The sequence below is a fragment of the Lissotriton helveticus genome, chromosome 9 (genome assembly GCF_964261635.1).
Source record: "Lissotriton helveticus chromosome 9, aLisHel1.1, whole genome shotgun sequence".
Taxonomy (NCBI): Eukaryota; Metazoa; Chordata; class Amphibia; order Caudata; family Salamandridae; genus Lissotriton; species Lissotriton helveticus.
In genome coordinates this window covers 629,376,295-629,398,775 of record NC_136070.1, presented here as the reverse complement: position 1 = coordinate 629,398,775, position 22,481 = coordinate 629,376,295, and the positions used below count along the sequence as shown (strand labels likewise).

The 22,481-nt window shown below is 42.1% G+C and overlaps 1 protein-coding gene and 1 pseudogene across 1 annotated transcript in view; one reads left to right on the top strand and one right to left on the bottom strand.

Moving 5' to 3' along the window:
* Positions 1–1,793: 1,793 nt before the first annotated feature.
* LOC144781711 (cytochrome P450 2F2-like) overlaps positions 1,794–22,481 on the bottom strand; it is a 797,810-nt gene continuing 777,122 nt past the window's right edge. Inside the window, exon 10 of the mRNA XM_078660686.1 lies at positions 1,794–2,719. Within this exon, the coding sequence (XP_078516812.1) occupies positions 2,538–2,719 (182 nt within the window). The 3' untranslated portion in view covers positions 1,794–2,537. The remainder of the gene's footprint in view (positions 2,720–22,481) is intronic.
* LOC144782564 (uncharacterized) lies at positions 3,173–15,846 on the top strand (annotated as a pseudogene).

Below are 22,481 nucleotides of genomic sequence, written 5' to 3'. Positions count from 1 at the left end.
AGCATTCTATCTGGCTGCTGGAAATTTGATTGAAGCTGCAGAAGAACACTGATAAGTGTCATGACTATAATATGTTAGCATTCTATCTGGCCACTGGAAATTTGATTGAAGCTGCAGAAGAACACTGATAAGTGTCATGACTATAATATGTTAGCATTCTATCTGGCCACTGGAAATTTGATTGAAGCTGCAGATGAACACTGATAAGTCAACTGGCTGCCTGCGGCGTCCACCAGGAGTACATAGTTTACTCAGTATTTTAGACTTTTGCCTCATATGACAAAGGAAGATATTTGTAAAGTAGTTTATAGCATATGAGTTCCCACTTTAGCATCTAGAGCCCTTGTCATAATTTCAATGAGAAAATGATGTGAGAAAAATATTTTCACCCACGCATGGTTCATCAAATACCTGCAGACGGTCATCATTTTTCATTAGGTGAAATCAACTTAGAACTCACAAGTAGCAAGGCATCACCAACAACGAATTGCATTGTGAGTAACATCTATTATCCCTGTTTCTATATGCATCTTTTTGTGAAGTTCAAAACTTGGCGTTCACTGCAAAGCATTTCAACGGGGCAAACATGGCAGAGCCTTATCAGTAAACTCCAAAATAATCCAAAAACTGTGCTTCTTGTAAACCTAAAACCTAAATGGTCTAATGAAAAACACACCACTTGTCAACCAAGTTTGTGGCTTCCAGCCCAAATGTTAACGCCCAGTTTACAATTGCAATATTATCTCAATGGGGGTTGGGGGAGTTTAGAATCTTAGGAACTTACTGATCAGGGTGCAGTAGGCTCTTCTGCTTCACTTTGACCCTCTGACCTCACCGGAGTCAATATCTATCTCAGAGTGACCTTTCCCAGGATAGTGTTGATTAACTACTGAGCTCTTTCACATAATTTCTTAAGTGTCTCAAATCTGCTGCAAGAAGCCAATTAGCAGTGAAGGGAAGGAACAAATGAAATAGGCAATCCATCAAACACTGTTAGCTGGAACAACTGTAATTGGGATTAATTGTGAATTTGGTGAAATGCAATGATGTGTGAGAAATTAATTTTTGATTTATTACCAACCTAATGTTTATTTGTAGAGGAGTTTCTTGTGCTTTTGAGCTGCAATTTTTTTAATAACTCAGGCAGTACTGTGAGGCTTTTACTAGTGCAAACCTGCTTTCTAATCCGGCAAATTATATATTAAGAATGGTCCTCCTCAATTTACTCTAGAGGAAAGTGTGGGATTTTCTATGCTTACTAGAAGACATTAATCTTTCTCTCAATCTATCCCACTGTCCTCATGACCACTGTGCATTTGTATTGTGAGAATAATGGGGCATATTACCAACAACTAGCGATAATTATCGCTATGTTGGCTTAGCGGCAATATTTTTATCGGCGTGCTGCGGAGATTTTTATCGCTTAGGAACCTTGCTATTATCAAGGTTTATCTCCTAAGCGATAAAAATCGGCCGAAATGCATGAATATCGCTGAAAAGTCCACGATATTCATGCATTACCGAGCTAATGCTCTTAGCCATGTTATCCACTTACCATTGGATAACATGGCTAAGAACTGCTCAGGGGAAGGTGTTAGCTTTTGGAGATATTCGCGCTTAGCGCGAATATCTCCAAAAGTTGGTAATAGGAGATAGCGATGTTAGCGACTGTTTCCAGTCGCTAACATCTTGGCACGCCCACTTTGCATGTCATTAGTGATACATTTCACTGATATGCAAAGCGGGGCCCAAGATGGTCGCTATCTCCTACTAGCTGTCGCTAACTGGTGTTAGCGACAGCTAGGTAATAGGGAGATAATTTTATCTCCGCTTTCTTGGCCTCTAAAGCCAAAAAAGCGGAGATAAACCCCCTTGATAATATACCCCAATGTGTCTGGCATGTGTTTGACATATTCTCCTGTAGTAAGCAAACTGTTTTCTTACATTGCTTATCGATTTCAGACACTGGTCACTGAGGCTGATAGCACTGCAAACCTGATGGCCCAGAAACCCTCCTGCTCTTTGCTTCTTGGTGTTTCCACCTGCTGCTTAGAGAAAAATGTAAACCCCTAAACATTTCCATGAAATTAGTATTAAGTATATTCATAACTTCCAAGTTTCCCAGGTGCATGCTCGATGTCCTTCTCCCGTACAGGATTTTTTCTTTCAATTCTGGAACGTTGTAGTCTGTGTTTTAATGGAATAATCAAGATTATAAGTCCCAGAATGCAAAAAAGAATACTTGAGTGGAGCAGCAAATGTTGCATGGACCCGTGAACTTGGTATGGCTGTATATCTTGTATCATAATATTAACCTTTTCTGTTGGTTGCTGCACAGGCCTTCTTCCATGTCTCATTGATACAACAAATTTGCAAACTGTCAAATTTCCTAATTGTGACTGGAATGCAACTGGAAACACATTTTGTGGTTCCTTGAGAGCTATCTACTTCATTAACATATTTAAACTGAAGATGAGCATAAAGCAACAGGTGTGTGGCAAGAACACAATACAGGTTTTAGCAAATGTAGGTAGAATTTAGCGTGGAATCAAAGAGAACTTGAACGGGCGGGGTACGTTTGCTAAGAAGACTCCTATTGGACGGGCATCGACTTCCTCGGGGATGGTGAGTGGCTTTAGTGTGAAGTTCTGCAGGATCGTCGTGAAATAGATGAACAGCTCCATGACAGAAAGGTGTTCCCCCGGGCAAATGCGTTTCCCTGAAGTGAAAAAAAAGTGTAAAGAGTTTGTTATCCAAATATCATTTTAACAACAGTTTCAAGTTGTGTGAAGACGGATGTAGCGTAGTCAATGTTAGGGGGCGTGAGCCTGAGATTTCCCATCAGGCAACAAAGTATATCTAATTAAGCCAATGATTCTGAGTGAAAGTGCTATTTATGGCACTTGATAAAGAATGATTCAGTGGGGATCATTATTTATTGGGTGAGATAAATAACACATATCGCAAGTATTAGGGGAGTAACACAGATGTTTGGTGCTTACCCTGTTAAATTCCTGCAGGATTGACCTGCTGAAATTTAACGAACAGTGAGATATTTCATTAGATAACTGGCCATTACCAGATGTGGAAAACAGTACCCGATCCGGAATTCTGATCCCTTTGTAAACAGGGGTTTACGCAGGGGTCAAAAAATGCCGACCAACTTGTAGCCATGTCCGATAAAGAAGAGGACAGGTTTGCGCAACATGAAGGTGGTAATGGACAGGTTATGTGGAGTTTTCAGTTATTTGGAAAAGTAAGGCCAGCCAGTGTAGGAGCTGGACTATATTTTCCCCTCTTGTCTAGATCCTCCCCAGAGCAACGTAGGGCAGAGACTCCCAGGCTGTCAGGCTATAATAAGTCTTCATGCCTCTGCTGGTGCACAGGCTTTTGGAGCCAATCCAAACCCTTGGCTCAGTTCTGGTGCAGCTCTCCCTGTAAATATGTTGGACCGCCCACTTACCCAGTCTGCCGCAACAGTCAATAGATGTAGAGGTGCGTAGAATGCTGTCATGCCATTGGCAGCATTATGGAGGAGCTCCCGAGCTGCCTCAAACTCCCTGGGCCCTCACAGCCTCTGTATACTATACACCCGACCATACCTACCTCGGGCGCCCCAGACGCTGTATCGCTGGGGCGAAAAAGAAGGCTGAGGAGAAAGAGCAGGACTGCTGCTGAGAACCGCCCAACACTGAGTGCGATTCGGCACCCCCTACAAAGGCGAGGGGAACATCCTTTACAACGCAACTTTTACCACGCACTACTATTACTACGCAACTTTTACAACGCATTGCGCTGGGGGGCACTCTAGGATAGGGATTAGTTTAATTTACTATCCAACACATTCCCTACTATCCACGGGGACTGGAGTTGGAATAGTAAATTAATAGTAAATTAAACTATTCACTATCCAGCGCCCCCCAACGCAAGTCGTTGTAACGACTTGCGTTGTAAAACCTGCGTTGTAAAGGCATGCGTGGTAAAAGCATGTGTTGAAACGTCATACATCCCAAAGGCGAAGATGGTGTCCCCAAACTACTTATACAGTGCGCTCAAAGCTCATGCTCCTCTGCTGCATCACTTGGTCCCCGTACGGACTCTGCCACAGATGGTGGGGGTAGCAGCTTGCTGTCCCCCTCCTTCTCTGGTTGGTTTGGTTTGCCTCAGTCTTGTCCCCTTGTGGCCTCAGTCCACATTCTGGAACAGCCCATAAGGGCAAGCCAGGCTATAGGACCTGCAGTGAAATATAGCGGCAGATGGCTTAATTGCCCCCACCCCCCCACCCCCGGCATCATACTCTGCGCTGGGGCCGGCCAGTGGATGAATAATAGCCCCAGAATACAGAACTGCAGCAAATTTGGGACCCAGTGCCTGGGGGCTTATGATACTTGCTTAGGGCTGGTGAACAGGGGGCCTCAGTCTTTTTCTTTATTCCCCTGTTGGGTGTTTTTCCCTTTACTTTTGCTGTTGGGCATGTGTGGCCTTCCTCCTGTACACCTCGTTGTTGTCCACGCCGGACTGGTGGGCCAGCATGGAGGCTGTTGGAGTTGGCGGGGAGTGCCACACTTGTCAGAGGTTGCTGTCTTTACAGTGTCCCTGCCTAGGGGAGGTGGTAGCTGGCCTGTGGTCCCCTTGCTTGTTCTACATGGAGTAGAAGTGAGGATGGATGTGTTCTGGACTCTGGACAGGGGGAAGAACCATGACCCGAAATGGCTTCTGAGGAGTTTACGGTGTGAGGGACACCACTGCCCATGACTTTTGATAGTTGCCCCCTCCACTTCAGAGACTGTTAAGGACCCTACCAGATTGGCTCTTTTGATCACTGAGGCTGGGGAGGTGAATTATGTGGCTGCGCTCCGGTCCCTGGTATTTGTAGTGGGCTAACTCCCTTTACCCTGCTACACTGTGAAAACCATTTCCAGAGACTAAAGGACGCGGCCTCGAAGGTCACCTCCCGAGAAGGGATCAAGCAGGGCACTGGGGGTGGCATGGCTTTGCGACTCTGCAAAAAGTTCAATAAGCTGCTGATGGTGATCAATGTTACTGGGGAGTGGTTGAGGGCAATATTGACTCCACAGTGATAGAGCTGGGATTCACTCAGGAGGACTTGAAGAAGATGTTGGCATCAGTGTCTACCCCTGAGACTTCCCTCCAAGGCCTGCTGCCAAACATAGCAAGCATGGATCGCTGCCTCACCAACCTAGAAGCTCACACTCACTGATTGGAGGCCAAGATCAGGAGGGGTGAGCTTATAGTAATAACATCAGGATCGCTGGCCTACTGAAAAAGGTTGGGGCTGAGTCCATGCTTGGCTTCCTGGTGGACTGGCTCTAGGAGGTTGTGGCCCCCGAGGGGATGTCCCGGTTCTATGCTTTAGAACAGGCGCATTGCGACCCTGCCCGGCAGCCCATGTCGGGAGCCCCACCCAGTAATAGCTTGATTGCTGGATTACTGGGACAGGAACTTCCTTCTACAGCCGGTGCGCAGTCATGGCCCCTTTGATGTGGAGAACACTAGACTCTACCTTTACCCTGATTTCACCATTCAGGTTCTGCCTAATTTAAAGGCAAGATCCCTTATGTTACAAAGCCAATGGATTTTCTTGGTGGTACAGATGGTCAGGAGCACGTTTAACTCAGCCCTGTAGACGGACAACTCTGGGGTCACCCATAGCCTCCTCCAAAATGTTAAAGGTCTCAGGGCAATCTCTTCATCAAGGGGCCTGATACCCATGTCCATGCGGAAGGGAATAAGGGGGCTACTACGAGGTAGACCAACAAGCTGCTGGATACTGTGCTAGTGTACTTGCCCAAGAAAGACAAGGATCCGGGACTGGTAAACTCCTTCCGCCCCCTCTGTATGCTCAACGAGGATTACAAAATCCTGAGCAAGATCCTGGCAAACCAGGTCTTACCCCATGTGGGTATGCTAATACACCCAGACCAGACGGGTTGGTCCCTACTCCTAGCACAAGGCTCAATATACTCAAATTGATCCATGTTTTGGACACACATTTGCACTTCCCGCCACACTGTAGTGCTGTGAGTTGACATCCGAAAGGCATTTGATTCCCTCCGCTGGGACTTCCTCCATACCACAATGATCAGGGTTGGCTTTGGGTTCCAATTTGCTTACTGGACACAGCTGTTGTATACCAAACTGGTCTAGAGGGTATGGACGGGGTCAGTGATATCGGATTCCTAGCCGGTAAAACAGGGCTCTAGGCAGGGCTACCCGCTTTCCCCACTGCTATTTGCTCAAGAGCCCTTTGTGCTGACTGTATGACAGGGAAAGCATTGTAGGGGGCTGCAGTTTGTAGTGGATACTCTGTATATCTTGCTGTAAGCAGATGATATGCTATTGTATATATGCAAGAGATGAGTCCGAGCTGGAGGGGGCACTCGTGGCCCTCTCCAACTTCAGGGAGCTGTCAGGCCTCACTGTCAACTGGCATAAATTTGGTGCCTACCCGCTACATTCCAACACTATGGAGCCATGGATCACTCGCACCCCAGTGTGGCAACATATAGAGCAGCGGATCTGCACTTTGAGGGTCATTAAGCTAGGGCTCCATCCGCCCTGCGATGCTCGGTTACCTTTTAGAGTACTCTCCCACTTTCGGTGAGTGGCTGGATAGCGATCTCAAAGATGATACTACAGCGCTTTCTCTACTTGTTTGCTGCTCTGCTGGAAGAACTCCCTGGGGGGGGGGGGGAACTAGATGGTGTCCTGACTGTATTGGGACTCATCTAGAAAACAAATGGCTCTGTGGAAGCTGTGACTGCCTGTAGTTGACGTTGGAATTGCTCCCCCGGACATTGAACTCAACTATTTGGCTGCGTAGTTCCAGTGGGTGGCCCGGAGACGCTCCCATCTATGGTACACTCCAAGTCACGGAGAACATAGCCTGGCCTGTTGGGCTCTTTTGACCCAGATCTAGTTGAAACCAACCGTGCATCGGTGGTAGTAGGTGAGGATTTACTTATTAGAACAGCAAGGCACGTTTGGGCCTGGACAATGCTGAGGACTCCCACTGCTGATCGCTCTCTATTTGTCTTCACAGGCAACTGGGTAGACCTGCGCATGTGGATTTTATAACTCTACAACTACTGCCTAAACCACGACTTCCTGAACAACGAAGGCTAAACAACGACCAGTACTTAACCACTGCATTTTAAACAACTACTACCTTAACCACAAAAAAAATAACATCTAATTGCCCATTATCATTGTATGCCATTATTTAGTTTATTTAGTTATTTATGTAGTTTTAGTTTCGAAATGACTAGAAAAGAGTTGTGTCCAACAACGAGCACAATCATGCAGAGTGAGATGATAGGCAGTACTTTACTGGTTAATCATCTTATCATGTTAAAGAAACAAAGCTGTGCATCTTTACGCTTACAAATCAATGACTTTTAATTCGTTTTGCTAATTAAAAAAAGAGGATGAGCGTGAAATATTATCTTTTTAAGAATGGGAAAAATAATTACATTTTTTAAACTTATGCTTTAAGTGACGACTTTGAAAGTCAACATATTTTTTACATACTTCAAATTACCGGACGGGCAAGAAAAAAGGCAGTAATTCCCACAGTGTCACGAATTATGAAGTCCATCATCTATTTTTAAACAGCTGACTACATTAATCACTAAAATGGCGGCATAACAAACTGAAATAGATAAAGAAAACCACAAAAATCACATATACATACATAATTAAACATTATTTTTAAAAAGGGCTACAAGACATATTTTCTTTGTCATTATTATTCAATAATATTAAAGAACATTAAAAAAAGGACAACAACCATTTTGAAGTCATTTCAACTGTGACAGCCAGAGAGTAGAGAAGGATCGAGAAGAGAAAGGCTTCACAATAGAGAAAATCAAAGCAACACTGCCATCTACTGGAATAAACAGGTAAATAAAATGTAAACCAATGTTATCAACGTTAGCTGTATTAGAAAGTGAACTAATCCTTTTAAAAAATATATATTTTGATATCTAGTAATGTTGTCAATCAGAATCCGACTAAATTGCTAATCAAAACAGGATTAATGAGCGACATCCAGATTATTGAAAATAAAAATCAAATGTTTAAAACGTGATTTTCTTTAAGGTAATAAAAGTGTATAGTAATCTGTATTAAATAGGAAGATAATTGATCCGCCCTCATCCTCATAGTATCCTGCACCATCTCCCATAAAAAAATTTTTTTTTTTTATTTACCAATAACAGATATACTTCTTTGAAAATCGAATGAGTAGAGACATAGAGGAGAATAAAGACAACCATAAACCACAAGTATGTTTTATAATTATTTAATGTACATTTTTATGAAACAAAATAAAGAAAGAAATGTGTGCACCTGAATTTTTTAATAAAATAGAACAAAATGAATATTTAAAAAAAAATTTAAATGGAAGATGGTGGGTAATTGTATAGTATTGTAATTGCATTTATATAGCCCTTACCACCCCTAAAGTGAGAAAAGTTTGGACAGTGACTAAGAACCAAAAGAAAAATAAAAGTCAACTGAGATCAACTGTGAAAAAAGTCGCAGATAAAAACTAAGTAAGTATACTTAGACAACGCATACCATGAGCTCACATTTTATTAATTAAAAAAAACATGTTGGAGGGGGGAGACCCCCCGTCCCCGCCAAAGTTCCATTAACACCGTTGTAAAAGCATGCGTCGAAAAAGTGTGCTTGAGAAAATGATGCATTGCAAAAAAAAAAGAAGTGAGATAAAAAATGATTCTTTCCTTTACAGATTATTATAACATCCCAGCAGCAACAGCATAACAGCAGTGACATATTAGAATTTAGAAAAAAAGACAAAGAGAATTACAAAGTAAGTACCAGTAAAACTATTTTTAAAAAAAGACTGATCAAATACAACTTGATAAACCAAGACATTGTATGCCACAACACTGACAGTTATTTTTCTTTTTTTTTTTAGCTCAAACATGCTATGACATACCATTACCACACATATTTTTGAATTATAATACCCAACTTGTTTGTGGGTAGAGTACACATTGAATGCATTTAAAAGACAATGCTTGAGCTAAAAAAAACTCTGTTGTTAATTAAAAATGTGATAAAAAAAGATTCCTTTTCAGAACCAAAAGGTGGGTATTAAAGAAGCAAGAGCATAACACTGACTCTATAGCAACATAATACATGTATTTTCAAAGCAAATAAAGATATAATATGCATGTTCCAAGGCTATCAATGCCACTCATCCAGGAAGTCATCACAGAAGAGCTGTGAATAAACTCAATTATTGTACCATGTCTATTATATATTCTCGGGAATCTAATCCTATAAAATAAACAATGTTTCCTTGAAACAACCAAGTAGCAACCTTTAAGAATCAACAATAAAGAACAACAGATATACCTAGTAAGTACATGGAAATTTACAGAGAATGTGTTCAAATGCCACTTTAAGGGAAATAAGTAAGAACTTTTTTTTTCACTTACATGCCACCACCATGACTTATTTTTCCTAGACACGTTTTTAGCTCAAAAATGCTTTCACAAGCCAAGGCTTTACCGAACAAACCAACTTTTTGAAGGGGGAGACCCCCACCCCCAATCTCCCAATCTTCTTCTTAATAACGTTGAAAAAGAATGCCCTGTAAAAGAATTTTTGATATTAAGAACATGTTTACTTAAAAAAAATGTGTTATAAAACTGTTTTTTTTAAAAAAAACTTTCCATTTCAGAATAAAAGAAGCAAGAGCGAAATAGTGAACACCCGTTAAAAAATAAAAAAATCTGTATGTAGCATTTCTATTCTTTTCACAGATATCTATTCCTAAATTAAAAATCCACATCTCCTTAATTACATCAACCAAGCAAAATCCCACAAGAAACTTCAAAATATCCAACAAATATACAAGTAAGTACTGCTAAATGTCTTTAAAAATTACTGAAACTTTGTCGAAAAACAACTTAAAAACAAAAATAAGTTAGAAATGAAAATGAGTTATTAAAACCTTGGATGCCACTACCATGGCTTTTCTTTTAGAACACGTTTTAAGGTTTATGCATGCTTTTTAAACGCTTAACTTCCAATACAATTTTTAAATTTTTTAAATCTAATGTATTTGTGTTGGGGGGGGAGGGAGATCCACCACACTCCCCCTCTTCTTCCCATAATATCATGGTAAAAGCTTGCGTACCTGTGGGGGGAGACCCCCACACCCCCATCTACCAATGATAATGTTATAAATAAATGTGTATTTGTGGGGGAAGACCCCCACATCCCCCATCTCCCCTAATAACGTTGTAAAAACATGCGTATACATTGGGTAGACCACACACACCCCCTGTCTACCCATTAAAACGTTTAAAAAGCATGCATATTTGTGGGAGGAGACCCCCACACCCCCCATCTACCCATGTTAACGTTATGAATACATTTGTATTTGTGGGGGGATTCCCCCCCACGCCCCCATCTACCCTTAATAACGTTGTAAAAGCATGCGTATAAATTTGGGGAGACCACACACACACCCCGTCTACCCATTAAAACGTTTAAATAGCATGCATATTTGTGGAAGGAGACCCCCACATCCCCCATCTACCCATGTTAACATTATGAATAAATTCGTATTTGTGGGGGAATTCACCCCCACATCCCCCATCTACCCAAAATAAGGATGTAAAAGCATGCGTCTTTATTGGGGGAGACCACCCACACCCCTGTCTATCCATCATAACCATGAATGAGCATAGATAATTGTGAGGGGTAACAAACCGCACCCGCCAATACACCCTGAAATATGATGTGAAGACCTATGTTCATTAACCAACATGTGTAGTAATAAGCATAACCATTTTAAATCACATTTTTAAAGATACTACCCATTCAAGAAGCTGATTGAAATGTTCTTTTTCTTCCTATAAACAGATTTATCAACAATGACAAGCAGCAACCGTGCAACATATGTGAAATCTCGGACAGGGAATAACCTTCTAGAGCATGGTGGGTACCTCTATTGTAAAGATAAAACTGTTAAACCCAGATGTCATTGGAGGTGTGTGTACAATACTTCTCGTCCCATTGCACAGGCAGAGCGGTTACTCTGGAAGAAACCGTGGTTAGGACAACAGACCATAACCACTCTGCCTCTGCAATGGAAATAGAAGTAAGAGAAAATGTCCAACAGATCAAACTTCTAGCACGGACCTCCAATGAAAACTGTGGTACAAATCTGAGAGAAGTGGCTCAGAACATACTTTTGCATGTTGCAGGTAGCATGCCCTCCATCCCCAACCTTAGGCGAATGGTTCAAAGAGAAAAAGTGTCAAGTAATCCACACCCAATAACACCCCGTAATTTTGAAGATATTAACATACCTACTGGCAGATGTATCAAGCAAAATACCTCCCGGTAAAATAGCGAATCGGTAAAACAGGCCGATACCGAACGCAAAACCAGAAAATGCAATGCATCAACCCCAAATCGGTAAAAAATAAAGAATCGCTAAAAAATCCCCTCGGTAAATTACCGAATCGCAATTCAGACAATCGGAAATAACGAACACCAAAGCTGACCTCGGAAATACTGAATCGCTAATAAAGAATCGCAATGGAATGCATGAAAAATTGCAAATACCGAAAATGTCCAAAATCGCAATTTTGCATGAGCAAAATAAGGGGAATCTCAAACTGGAGGTAAAGTTATTTGAAGGAATGAAGAAAAAAAAAATTCTTTTCCAGGTGCTGACAATCAGTAACCCTTTAAAAATGCCCCTGGAACCCCTATAAGCCTACCAAAATGGCTGCCCCCTACGTGCTTGCTAGGAGGAGGAGGATCAACGTCCAGGCTCAGCGCAGGAGGATGATCCAGGACAGGGTCTTCAGTAAGCATGGGCGAAATTTGCGAATTCGCGGAACGATTTCCCCGCGAAATCGCAAAAAAATCCACGAATTTGCGAATTTCCCCGCAAAATCACAGATTTTTTTGCGATTTGCCCTGGAGTACTTTCTACTGGCTAATCCAGTAAGTGCTCCCTCATTGGGTAAATGTATAATGCTTTTACTACACTGCATCTGCATAAAGGGCCAGAAGATGTGTCTCCAGTGACCATGTGTGCCTGTAACACAGGCACAGGCACACATGATCACTGGAGACACATCTTCTGGCCCTTTACGCAGCTACAGTGTAGTAAAAGCACTATGGGGCAGATTTACAAGCCGCTTGCTCCTCTTTTGCGCCGCAGTTGCATCACTTTTGTGACGCAGCGGCAGCACAAAAGATGCGCCATGGTGCTGGGTATTAACAACGTGACGCATCTGAGAGACGTTCCGGCGCAGGGGAGGGCGTTCCTGCGCAGGAACGCCTCCTAAAAGTGGCTGAGTGAAATCTACAAGATTTCACTCAGTCACTTTTAGGCCAATGCTGCGTCAAAACCCTGCGCCTGCATGAAGCAGGCGCAAGGCTTGACGCAGCATTGGGGAGATAGGGCCCCCCAGAGCATTGCTGGAGCTGCGTCGCGCTTGCGACGCAGCTCCAGCAATGCGCTGCTTTTACGGCACAGATCCGTGACGCATCTGTGCCATTTTTGCTACATGGTGTGCTGAAATAAATGCAAAACTTAAATTGTCCAGTGTCAACACGGGTGCTGCATGTGGTACTATAGTTGGGCCATGGTTACGTCACCATGGATAGGGCGCCATTGCGACATGGCTACTTGCGTTTGCCACATAACCCCAGACTCCTGTCTTGTGACTCCTCCACATCTCCACGATGATGGCTGTTGCACTGCGCTCACTGCGCCTCCTCCCGCTGGTCTCCGGCAAGGAGACGCTGCTCACACTTGAGGCTGCCTCACTCCCCTCATCCACTCCCACACTGCTGACACTGACAGTTACAGACTGCAGATGCTCCACTGCAGGGGTCACTCTCTCGAGGGCCCTTGCCACATCCCCACAATAATGCCCTAAGTCCACCTGCAGGGACACGGACCTGCGGAAGAGCACAGCTGTGCTGTTGCACAGCTTAGTGATGGCCCTAATAGTGGAATTTGTATGGAGCATGTTCTGCCTGTGCCTCCGGCGCTCACTTTGTTGGCCTGTAACAACAGCACGTGTCAGTTCCTGCAGGCATAGCTTAATGTCATTGTTGCCCTCAGCTACGGCTGTGGTGAGCTCACGCACAGCGTCAGTCATGGTGCCAATTCTGTTGGACAGTTTTGTCATGGTAAGATTAATTGCACCCATGTGTCTCCACTGCAGGCGCTGGACACGCAGCATCCGAGTCTCAACGACACCGTACAGATCTGCCGGATCCACTGGTCTCGTTGCAGCCCTACCCAGGGGCCCGGCCCTCTGTCTGACACGCTGACGTGCTGCTGTTAGGGTGGTTGGAGTGACGACAGCCTGCCGTGGGACATTTGGGGCTGCTGTACTCTGCTCCGTCTCCATCTCGTGCAGGGAGGGGACATCTGCCCTGCGGCTCTGCGGAGTTGTCCGTACTGGTGGTGGTGGAGATGGTGGTCTTGTCCGCACTGATGGTGGTGGTGGAGGTGGTGTTCTTGTCCGCACTGATGGTGGTGGTGGAGGTGGTGTTCTTGTCCGCACGGATGGCGGTGGTGGAGGTGTTGTTCGCGGTGGTGGTGAAGGGGAGGACATGGCTTCATGTCCCTGTGGGTACTCGGCATCGGTCACCACTGGGGTCTCAGAGATGATGAGGCGGCCGCTGTCATCAGATTCCATGGGGGATGCATCTGTGTGTGAAACAGTGCATTGTTATTATTTTGTCATTATATGTGGGTATTGCATTCTTTTGTCTATATAAAGTACATATTTGGACTGACATTTGGCCCTTTGCTGCTGTTTTGATATCATTCACCTCTGGGGTCAGACATGCACTCATTCATGTTATGACTACAACTCCCATGATGCAACACTATGGTGAGGGTATGTGCTTTAGGCACGGTTACATGCGCACTGTGTCTGGCATGGGGGAGTGGGCAGGGATTGACAACACGCTTCATATCTACGCTGCCATGCATCTTACCTTGTCCTCCTTCCGCAGCACCAGAGGTGTCCAGTTGGGTGACCCCCACAACAGCTTCAGGTTCAATTGTTGACTCCACAAGGTCCTCCAGGGCTGTGTTTGGTGTCACATTGGATGACCCCCCACCTGTGCCTGCTGCATCCATGACCCTTTGAGCAATCTTCTCCTTTGCCCTTTTACGGAGGTCATACCAGCGTTTCTTTAAGTCGTCAATGCTGCGGTGGGTGACTCCGACAGCATTGACCCTGTCCTTGATGCGCAGCCACATCTTTCTTTTTTCTGCCTCAGGCACCTTCAGGGACAGCTTCCCAAACAGCCTCTCATTTTTGCTGCTGACACCCTCAATGAGTATTTCAAGTTCCTTATCAGAGAACTTGCGCTTTCTCTTTCTGGGTGTGTCCTTTCCCTGCTGGGGTGCCTCCTTCTCCATGATCAAATGCTTGGCAGGTGCTGGTTGCTGCTGGTTCTGTGTAGCTCCTCAGCTCCTGTGCTCTGCCTCCTCCTCTGAGCTCCTCAGGCACTGAATGGAGCATGGGCTGTCCAACTTCCTGGTTGTGATGTTATCAGCCTGCTTCCGATGAGTCGTGTATTTTTGGGAGTTCGCAATTACCGAGATCGCATTTACCGATTCGGTATTTGCTAATTCGGTATTTGCTAATGGTGTCTCGCTATCGTAGTTTCGCTGTGGAATAACGATTTTTAGCGATTCGGTAATTATTACCGATTCTCTTGATGCATCGCGGTTTGCATGTCCTTATTAGCGATTCCTTATTTTTCGCTAATAAGGACATGGAATACCGAATTTTGATGCATATGCCCCCAAGTCATTTATTAATAACTTTCTCTAATGATACCTTTCTTTTATATGATAATAGAGACATATTAAAAAGAATTTTAATTTTTAGCACTCACCATAACATTTTAACCCTAGAGAACAGTCCAATTTGGATGATGAATGGCACTTTCAAATCGACATCCCATCCATTTTCTTAAATTTACACTGTTCATGCTAACAAAAATAACGCTACAGTTCCTTTAGTCTATGCTCTGCTGCCTGACAAACATTCTTCTACGTACACTGAATTTGTGTCAGTATTAAAAAGCAAAACCATGAATAAAAGTCCTGCAAAAGTAATAATTGATTTTGAATTGGCGGTGATTACTATAATTATACCCTGAAACGCAAATCCAAGGATGTTTCTTTCACTTTTCGCAGGCTTATTGGTGCAAAATACACAAATCGTCATTGGTGGAGGAATATTTGTCAAGCAGCAAATTACAATTTGAATTAAGGAAACGAACAGCGTTGTGTTTTGTACCACCTGAGAGTGTAGATGAGTTCTACACTGCAATTACTGAATCAGAATTTTTTACCCAAAAAGAAGAAAAATTGGCTCCAATTCTAAATGGATTGGCCATCTGAGCAGGTCGGGCCGCAGGAGAAAACCCAAGTATCCTATTGAATGGTGGAACTGCTATTCAACCTGCTTGGAAGGTGGTTCCAAAACAAACAATGCAATTGAGGGATGGCATAATTGTTTTAATAAAACATTTGGTAGACATCATCCTAATATATATAATTTTCTGGAAATTTTGAAAAAAGAACAAAGTTTCCAGGAAATGGAACTAGCGCAATCATTGTCAGGTAGTCTGAATCCACGGATTTCCAAAAAAAGCATAGAAATGTCCGAGAGACTATTGGCTAAAATTCAACTATTTTCGTTGAGGGTGGCTTCAGACTACCTGGACAGTATTGCTTACGTATTACATTACTTACTTGACATTTTTTCTACATTCAAACATTAATTTGGAATTTTTTTAATTATTTTTCTCTACATAAAGTTAGGGTTCCTACCTTTAGCTGTCTTTTTTTTTCAACACAATGGGACTGCTTAATAATCCTTGAGTCACCATTGGTCATCATCTCCATATGCAACAATCTTTATCCAAAACAATTGTTTTAAAGATCCAATAAAAATCCCAGAATAACCATTTTTTTTCTTTTTAAATTAAAAAAAAAAACAGGATTTTGTTTTAAAAAAAAGGCAACTGGGTTTGCCTAAATGCATTGCATAACTGCAAACTCCTTTTATCCAACAATAAAATAAGCAAATGTCTTTTTTTTTTATTTCCATCATCCAAAAAGAGAATTCTTTTTGAAGACTTAGGGGCTCATTAGTATGGCGGGTGGAGTTTGTCCGCCCACCATAGTCCCAGGAAATGGGACCGTCCGCAAATGGTGCGGTGGTCCCGCACATTCCATTATGATGCGCCCGCCACAGTGGCGGGCACATCCCACATTCCTGACATTGTGGCAGGCGGTGCTCAAAGCACCGCCCGCCGCAATGCCAGAAATGCAAGTTGTGCATTTGCCAGCACAACGTGACAGGCACTGCGCAGTGCCTGCCACGTTGTACTGGCAAATGCAGGCGGGGTACCATAGGTACCCTCCATGTGCACCCCCAGAATCCCTGGGGGCCCGCTACGGGCCCCCAATGGCGAGGACCGCCTGCCTTTCCGTGGTGGCGTTGCCACCACGGAAAGGCATGACCCCACATGCATCATAATATGGATGACAGACACCGCCACCATATTAACTACTTTTCCGCCTGGTAGGCAATAGGGCGGATTGCCAACGGGCGGAAAACCGGCAGACGGTCTTTCTGTCCGCCGGGGCCCCCCGCCATAGTAATATGGCGGGCGGAATAGGCATGCGGGCGGGCAACTATATTAGCCTCATTCTACTTAATTTTCTAAATTGACCGATGTCATTCAATCCTCAAAATCCAATTCAATGAGCATTGCTGTTACCCCCCCAAAAAACCTCCAAAACATCGGGCAAAGCAGAATTTTTCAAATGTTCTTCATTTTAAGACTAATGTCGAATATCCAAGTTTTAAGGTCCATTTACTCCCAGCACTCGACAACCTGTTAAAAAAAAATTGCCCTGAATAACATTTTCCATTGTAGTTTATTCAATTGCTAAAACTAAAAGCATTCTCTTAACATTACATTTCAAAGAGAAATTGTTTTTTTTTAAAGGAACCATTCACATGGAGGAAATACAACTTGTAACGTGCATCGCTGTTTAACATCGAAAAAATGAGCATTACATTACTATTCTGTTTTTAAACAAAGCACTTCCCTCACTTTTATCTTTACAATAGAGGGGTCCACAATATTTTATACTATTAAGAAAATTAATGTAATCTTACCTGTCTGCTAAAGCTCCGTCATCTCATGTTCACGGCAAGGTTTACAGTCCTGAAAATGAAGGAAAACTATCTCGCGTATACAGCAGCAGATTCGAGCGAAATAGAAGATGGACAAAGCATTCCATTGGAAATAATTGAAAAGCGTCTGAAAATGAATTATTACTGTTTCTAAACCTATTTTAATTCTAAAACACTTTAGCATCTTTTATTAATACTTAAATTATTGTTTTGTTTTAAATTTAAATTGATCACAATGTTAATAAATATATTTTTTATGCAAAAATGACTCTGTTGATGTTTTCAAAATACAGATAAAATGTTTAAATGTATTTTTTAAAATGAATATATTCTGGAGATTAACAATATTATTTTCACGGTTTCTTTGAATGTTTTATTAATTTAAATAATTTTTTAATGAGAATTTTTTAATATGAGTAATAAAATTGTCATGTTAGTGTTAAATTAGATTTAAACCCATTTCTTGAAAAAACCCTACAACGCTTTCCAAGACGTAAGTACTTAGGAGCCCATTAGGATGTCGGGCGGATTGCCCCCGCCAGGCTGGCGGTAGCCACCGCCAGCCTGGCGGGGCAATCCGCCCGACATCCTTCCCTCAATTCCCCCCGCTATATTAGTATGGCGGGGGGGGACCACGGCGGAAGAAAACACCGCCCGCCACTTTTCCGCCCCGGTTGGCTTGCGGCCAGGGCGAAATATGTTGAATATGGTGGCAGTGTCTATGAGACACCGCCAGCCATATTACAATGGGCATTTTGCAATGCTTTTCCGTGGCGGCAATGCCGCCACAGAAAGGCATGCGGTGTTCACTCTGGGGGGCCCTGTGGGCCCCCAGAGTGACGGCCAAAGGGGGGTGGCACACGGGGGGTACCTGTGGTACCCCCCTGCAATTGCTTAATCGCAGCGGCAGGCACCGCGCAGTGCCTGCCGCTTTGATTATGCAAATGTGTGCATTTGTTTTTAACATTGTGGCGGGCGGTGCAGTGAGCACCGCCCGCCACAATGTTAAACTGAGGAATGCGCCCGCCACTGTGGCGGGCGCATCCTAATGCCAATGTCGGGACCCCCGCCCTTTAGGCGGGTGGTCTCGATCTCCGTTAGGGTGGCGGGCGGACTTTGTGGACTAATGGACCCCTTAGTATATAAAATAAATCCCTTAAATTAATGTCAAACATATAAAAAAAAATGTAATATTACATTTTTAAATAGGTAATTAAAATGTTTCACACCCAAAATTTCCAAATCTAGAATGAGTTAATGGATTGGAGGGGGAGTGAAATAACATGCAACACATTGTGCCAGGGTGTAAACAAGACATAAAGACTGTACTTTGCATTTCTTATTGTTAAAAATGTATTTTATTTCCAACCCATTACCCTTTAAATCCATTCATCGCATCACTGAAGGGATTTTATTGAAATTTTTATATATTTTTTTTCAAAACTATAAAATTAATTAATTCATGAGTAATTAAAAATATAATACCTGGGTATTAAAATAGATACCTGGGTATTAAAATACTTCCCCATCCTTTACCACTATCATCCCTACATCCCATCCCTAAAGGTAAGTATTTCTGATTTTTTATTGAAATTAGTATTCTATAATAAATGTACTTTTTTTATAATTACCTAACTAATTAAAATATAAACTGCGTTTGGTATTTCTTCCCAACCAATTACTCCTTAAATCCATTGATCCCATCACTGAAGGGATTTAAAAAAATATATATTTTTATATTTTTTTCAAAACTATAATAATAATTAATTCTAGAGTCATTAAAAATATAATACCTGGGAATTAAAATTGATACCTGGGTATTAAAATACTTCCCCACCCATTACCCCTATCATCCCTACATCCCATCCCTAAAGGTAAGTGTTTCAGAATTGTTTTTGAATTTCTTATTTTATAATTAATGTAATTTTTTTTATAATTATCTATGTATTTAAAATATAAACTGCATATAACATTTCTTCCCAACCCATTAACCCGTAAATCAAGTCATCTCATCACAGAAGGAAATTTATTAAAATATGTATATATTTTTTATAAAATCAATTAATACTAGAGTAATTAAAAATATAATACATTGGGTATTAAAATATATACCTGAGTATTAAAGCACTTCCCCACCCATTACCCCTATAAACCCTACATCCCGACCCTAAAGGTAAGTATGTTTAAATACATTTTATTTATTTGTATTAAATGTACATTTATTAAAAATACCAAGGTTATAAAATATTATTCTGAGTATTGCAATGCTTTCCAAACCTTTACCCATACATTCCTAACATCCCATCCCTGAAGCAATATTATCTAAATATTAATATTAATTGTTACATAGTATAAAAACATATTTAATACTTGAGTAATAAAAAGACATTGAAGTATTTAAAAAGTTCCTGACACATAAGCCCTTTAATTCCTACATGCCACCTCAAATTATTCAACAATAAAAATACAAATAATGATTAATTTTATTTATATATAATTATTTAATTTAATTTTAATACTTGTTTTATCTCAGTGAAAAATAATGACTGTAAAATAAAATTAACTAGGTATTAAATATATATATTTTTTAAACATACCTGATATGCCAGTAAATTCAAAAAGACACGATTCCCACGACGTGCTACCATTTGCAGATTCAATAAAGTTCAATACCGACGAGTTGTAGGGACGGAGATGAGTGATGTTATACAAAGTCAATGGCCAATCAAAGTGCAGGAAAAGTGAATCGGGAGGAATTAAGTGACGTGCCTAACATTCTTCCCGGACATCGAAGTTCCAGTCAAGGTGAATGAGGGAGGAAAGAAGTGATGTACCTAACATTCTTCCTGGACATCGAGATTCCAGTCTTCGCTGTTACTGTCATCGTTGTTCCTGACTTCGTGGGTCAGTACTTCGTTGTTCCTGACGTCGTTGTTCCAGACTTCGTTATTCGTCGTGAGTCGTTGTTTTTACTTCGTGGTAAACGTAAGTCGTTGTTCAGACTTCGTTGTAAAAGATGTTTCCCGCGCATGTGTGCCAATGCTCGGTTTACAATACTGGGTGACCTGTATACAGGAGGTGAAGTCACCCCGTTCTTGGAAATGTGAGAATCTTCTGACCTTCTGGCTGGGTACTTTCTTCTATTTGGGGCCTTCTAGGATAAGCAGGCACAGTCTCTGGGTAAAAATGTCAAACCAACATGTTATTTCTTCTTATTAATGCATACATTATTCCGACATTAAGTTAATCAACTGTAAAAGTCCAAGAACTTTTGCGAACTTGCAACTTACAAAGCGCAAAATTTATAAAATAATAACTCGTGACAATTTACATACGGGTTTGCTTGCAGTGTTTAAAATGCTACTTTTATGACTTTGGCCAGGAACCAGCTAAACAACTGCAGATATAAACACTGGGTTTTAGATATGTGGGCAACTTTTTACTTTCATATATTTATTTTCATAACATTTGGCCAGATGACTGTGAAACATGGCTACATGCAGTAAATTATAATTCAGATTTTCCTTGTGCCCTAGTGAGCAGGGTGTGGCATGCTTTCAAACCTCTCTTTAAGATTCAAAACTGAATGGCCAACCACCATATAAAACTCAACCCAACTAAAACAGAGTACCTTTTGATCTCACCACCGAAAGCAAAATGCCAGTACAAGAACGGATGGCTAACCTTCCTCCCGTGGATGGTTACCCCGCCAGTGTCCAAAGTGCCAGATCATTTGGCATCACCCTTGAAAATCAACCCAATCTTCACAGCCACATCACAGCCATGACCAACAGGGCACAACTCCAACCAACTTAGGGAGCTTTGGGGCATCAGGTAATTGATTCTGAAAGAGGACCTCAAAATACTGGTGCAGTCACTTGTACTCTCTAGACAGGTATACGGAATTTCCCTTCTCTCAGGCATTCCCAAAGTTCACCTAGGCCCACTGAGAGTAACTCTGCATGCTGCAGCATGCTTTGTTTTAGGTCTCTAGAGAGTAGATAATTCTTCCTGCTAAACTTCCACTGACAACCCATTGAAGTGCGGTCCCAATTAAAAATCACTTGCATTACCCACAGAGCGCTGCTACTCTCCACCCTCCTATCTAAACAACAAACTGAAAATCTCCTGAGCAGATAGGGGTTCCAGAAATGCCCAATCCATGCTATTGGAACCCCCAACTTCAGTCAAGAATGATGCATGAACCAGTCTTTCTCTGGAAATGCCACTAGAATCTGGAACTCTTTGCCTCCCTCCATCTAACCACCTGCCTATTAACCTTCAAAAAGGTCCTCAAGCTCCTCCTTTTTCACATACATCTTGCTTAATTCACCCTCGACCAGACTTTTGTATTCGCTCCATGGCGATCTGACCGGCATACGTTAGTTGACCCCACCATCTAAAATGATACTGCAACTGTGTATTTCCTGTGACCAATTGCTATAGCTGTTTCTTGTGGTTACTACTGCTCACTTCCACTGAAGTAATTGTTTGAGTTTAATTAATTGTAATTTAACCAGCGGTAACCCTTATATCCTGCTTGTTGTAAAGTGCTCTGATGCCTTCTGGCCATGTCCAAGCTATATAAAATAGTAAAAATAAATAAAGATCTTTGTACTTACTTTAATTACTTTGACTCACATGATTGTTATAATTCTCCCTTGAAGACAAAAATACAAATCCGTTGTGCATGTTGTGGGTTGGTAGGCACGTGGCAGGACACTTGTAGAGGACGGTTGGTGAAAGACGGAGAAAAATAGCAACAGGAGCAAACTGACATGAAGAACAAGGTGGAGCATGTCAAAGCGCAGTAATGCACCACATGCTTGGAGAAGCAGCACTATGCACTCTAACTAATAATGCTATTACCATGAGATATTTTGGTTTAACCCACCAACATTAAGTGGAACCATACAGCATTCCAGTACAATCATCTCAGGGGTCTTTGAGTTAGCCGATTATACAAGAAGTCATACTTTTGGAGAAATATGCAGATATTTTTTGCAGACCTCTTTACAGCTGTTTTCTCTAGTCCATTTTCGTGCCACACCAGTCTACATCAAAGCTACCTCTTGCACCTTCAGAATTATGAGCTCAGGAGAGTAACTTCAGAAACTAAGACTGTATTGGGAGTTCAATGAATGGTATGCCAAGCTACAGGGTGGAGGACATTACTTCTGACATTCGGATGGACTACCCTTTCTGAAA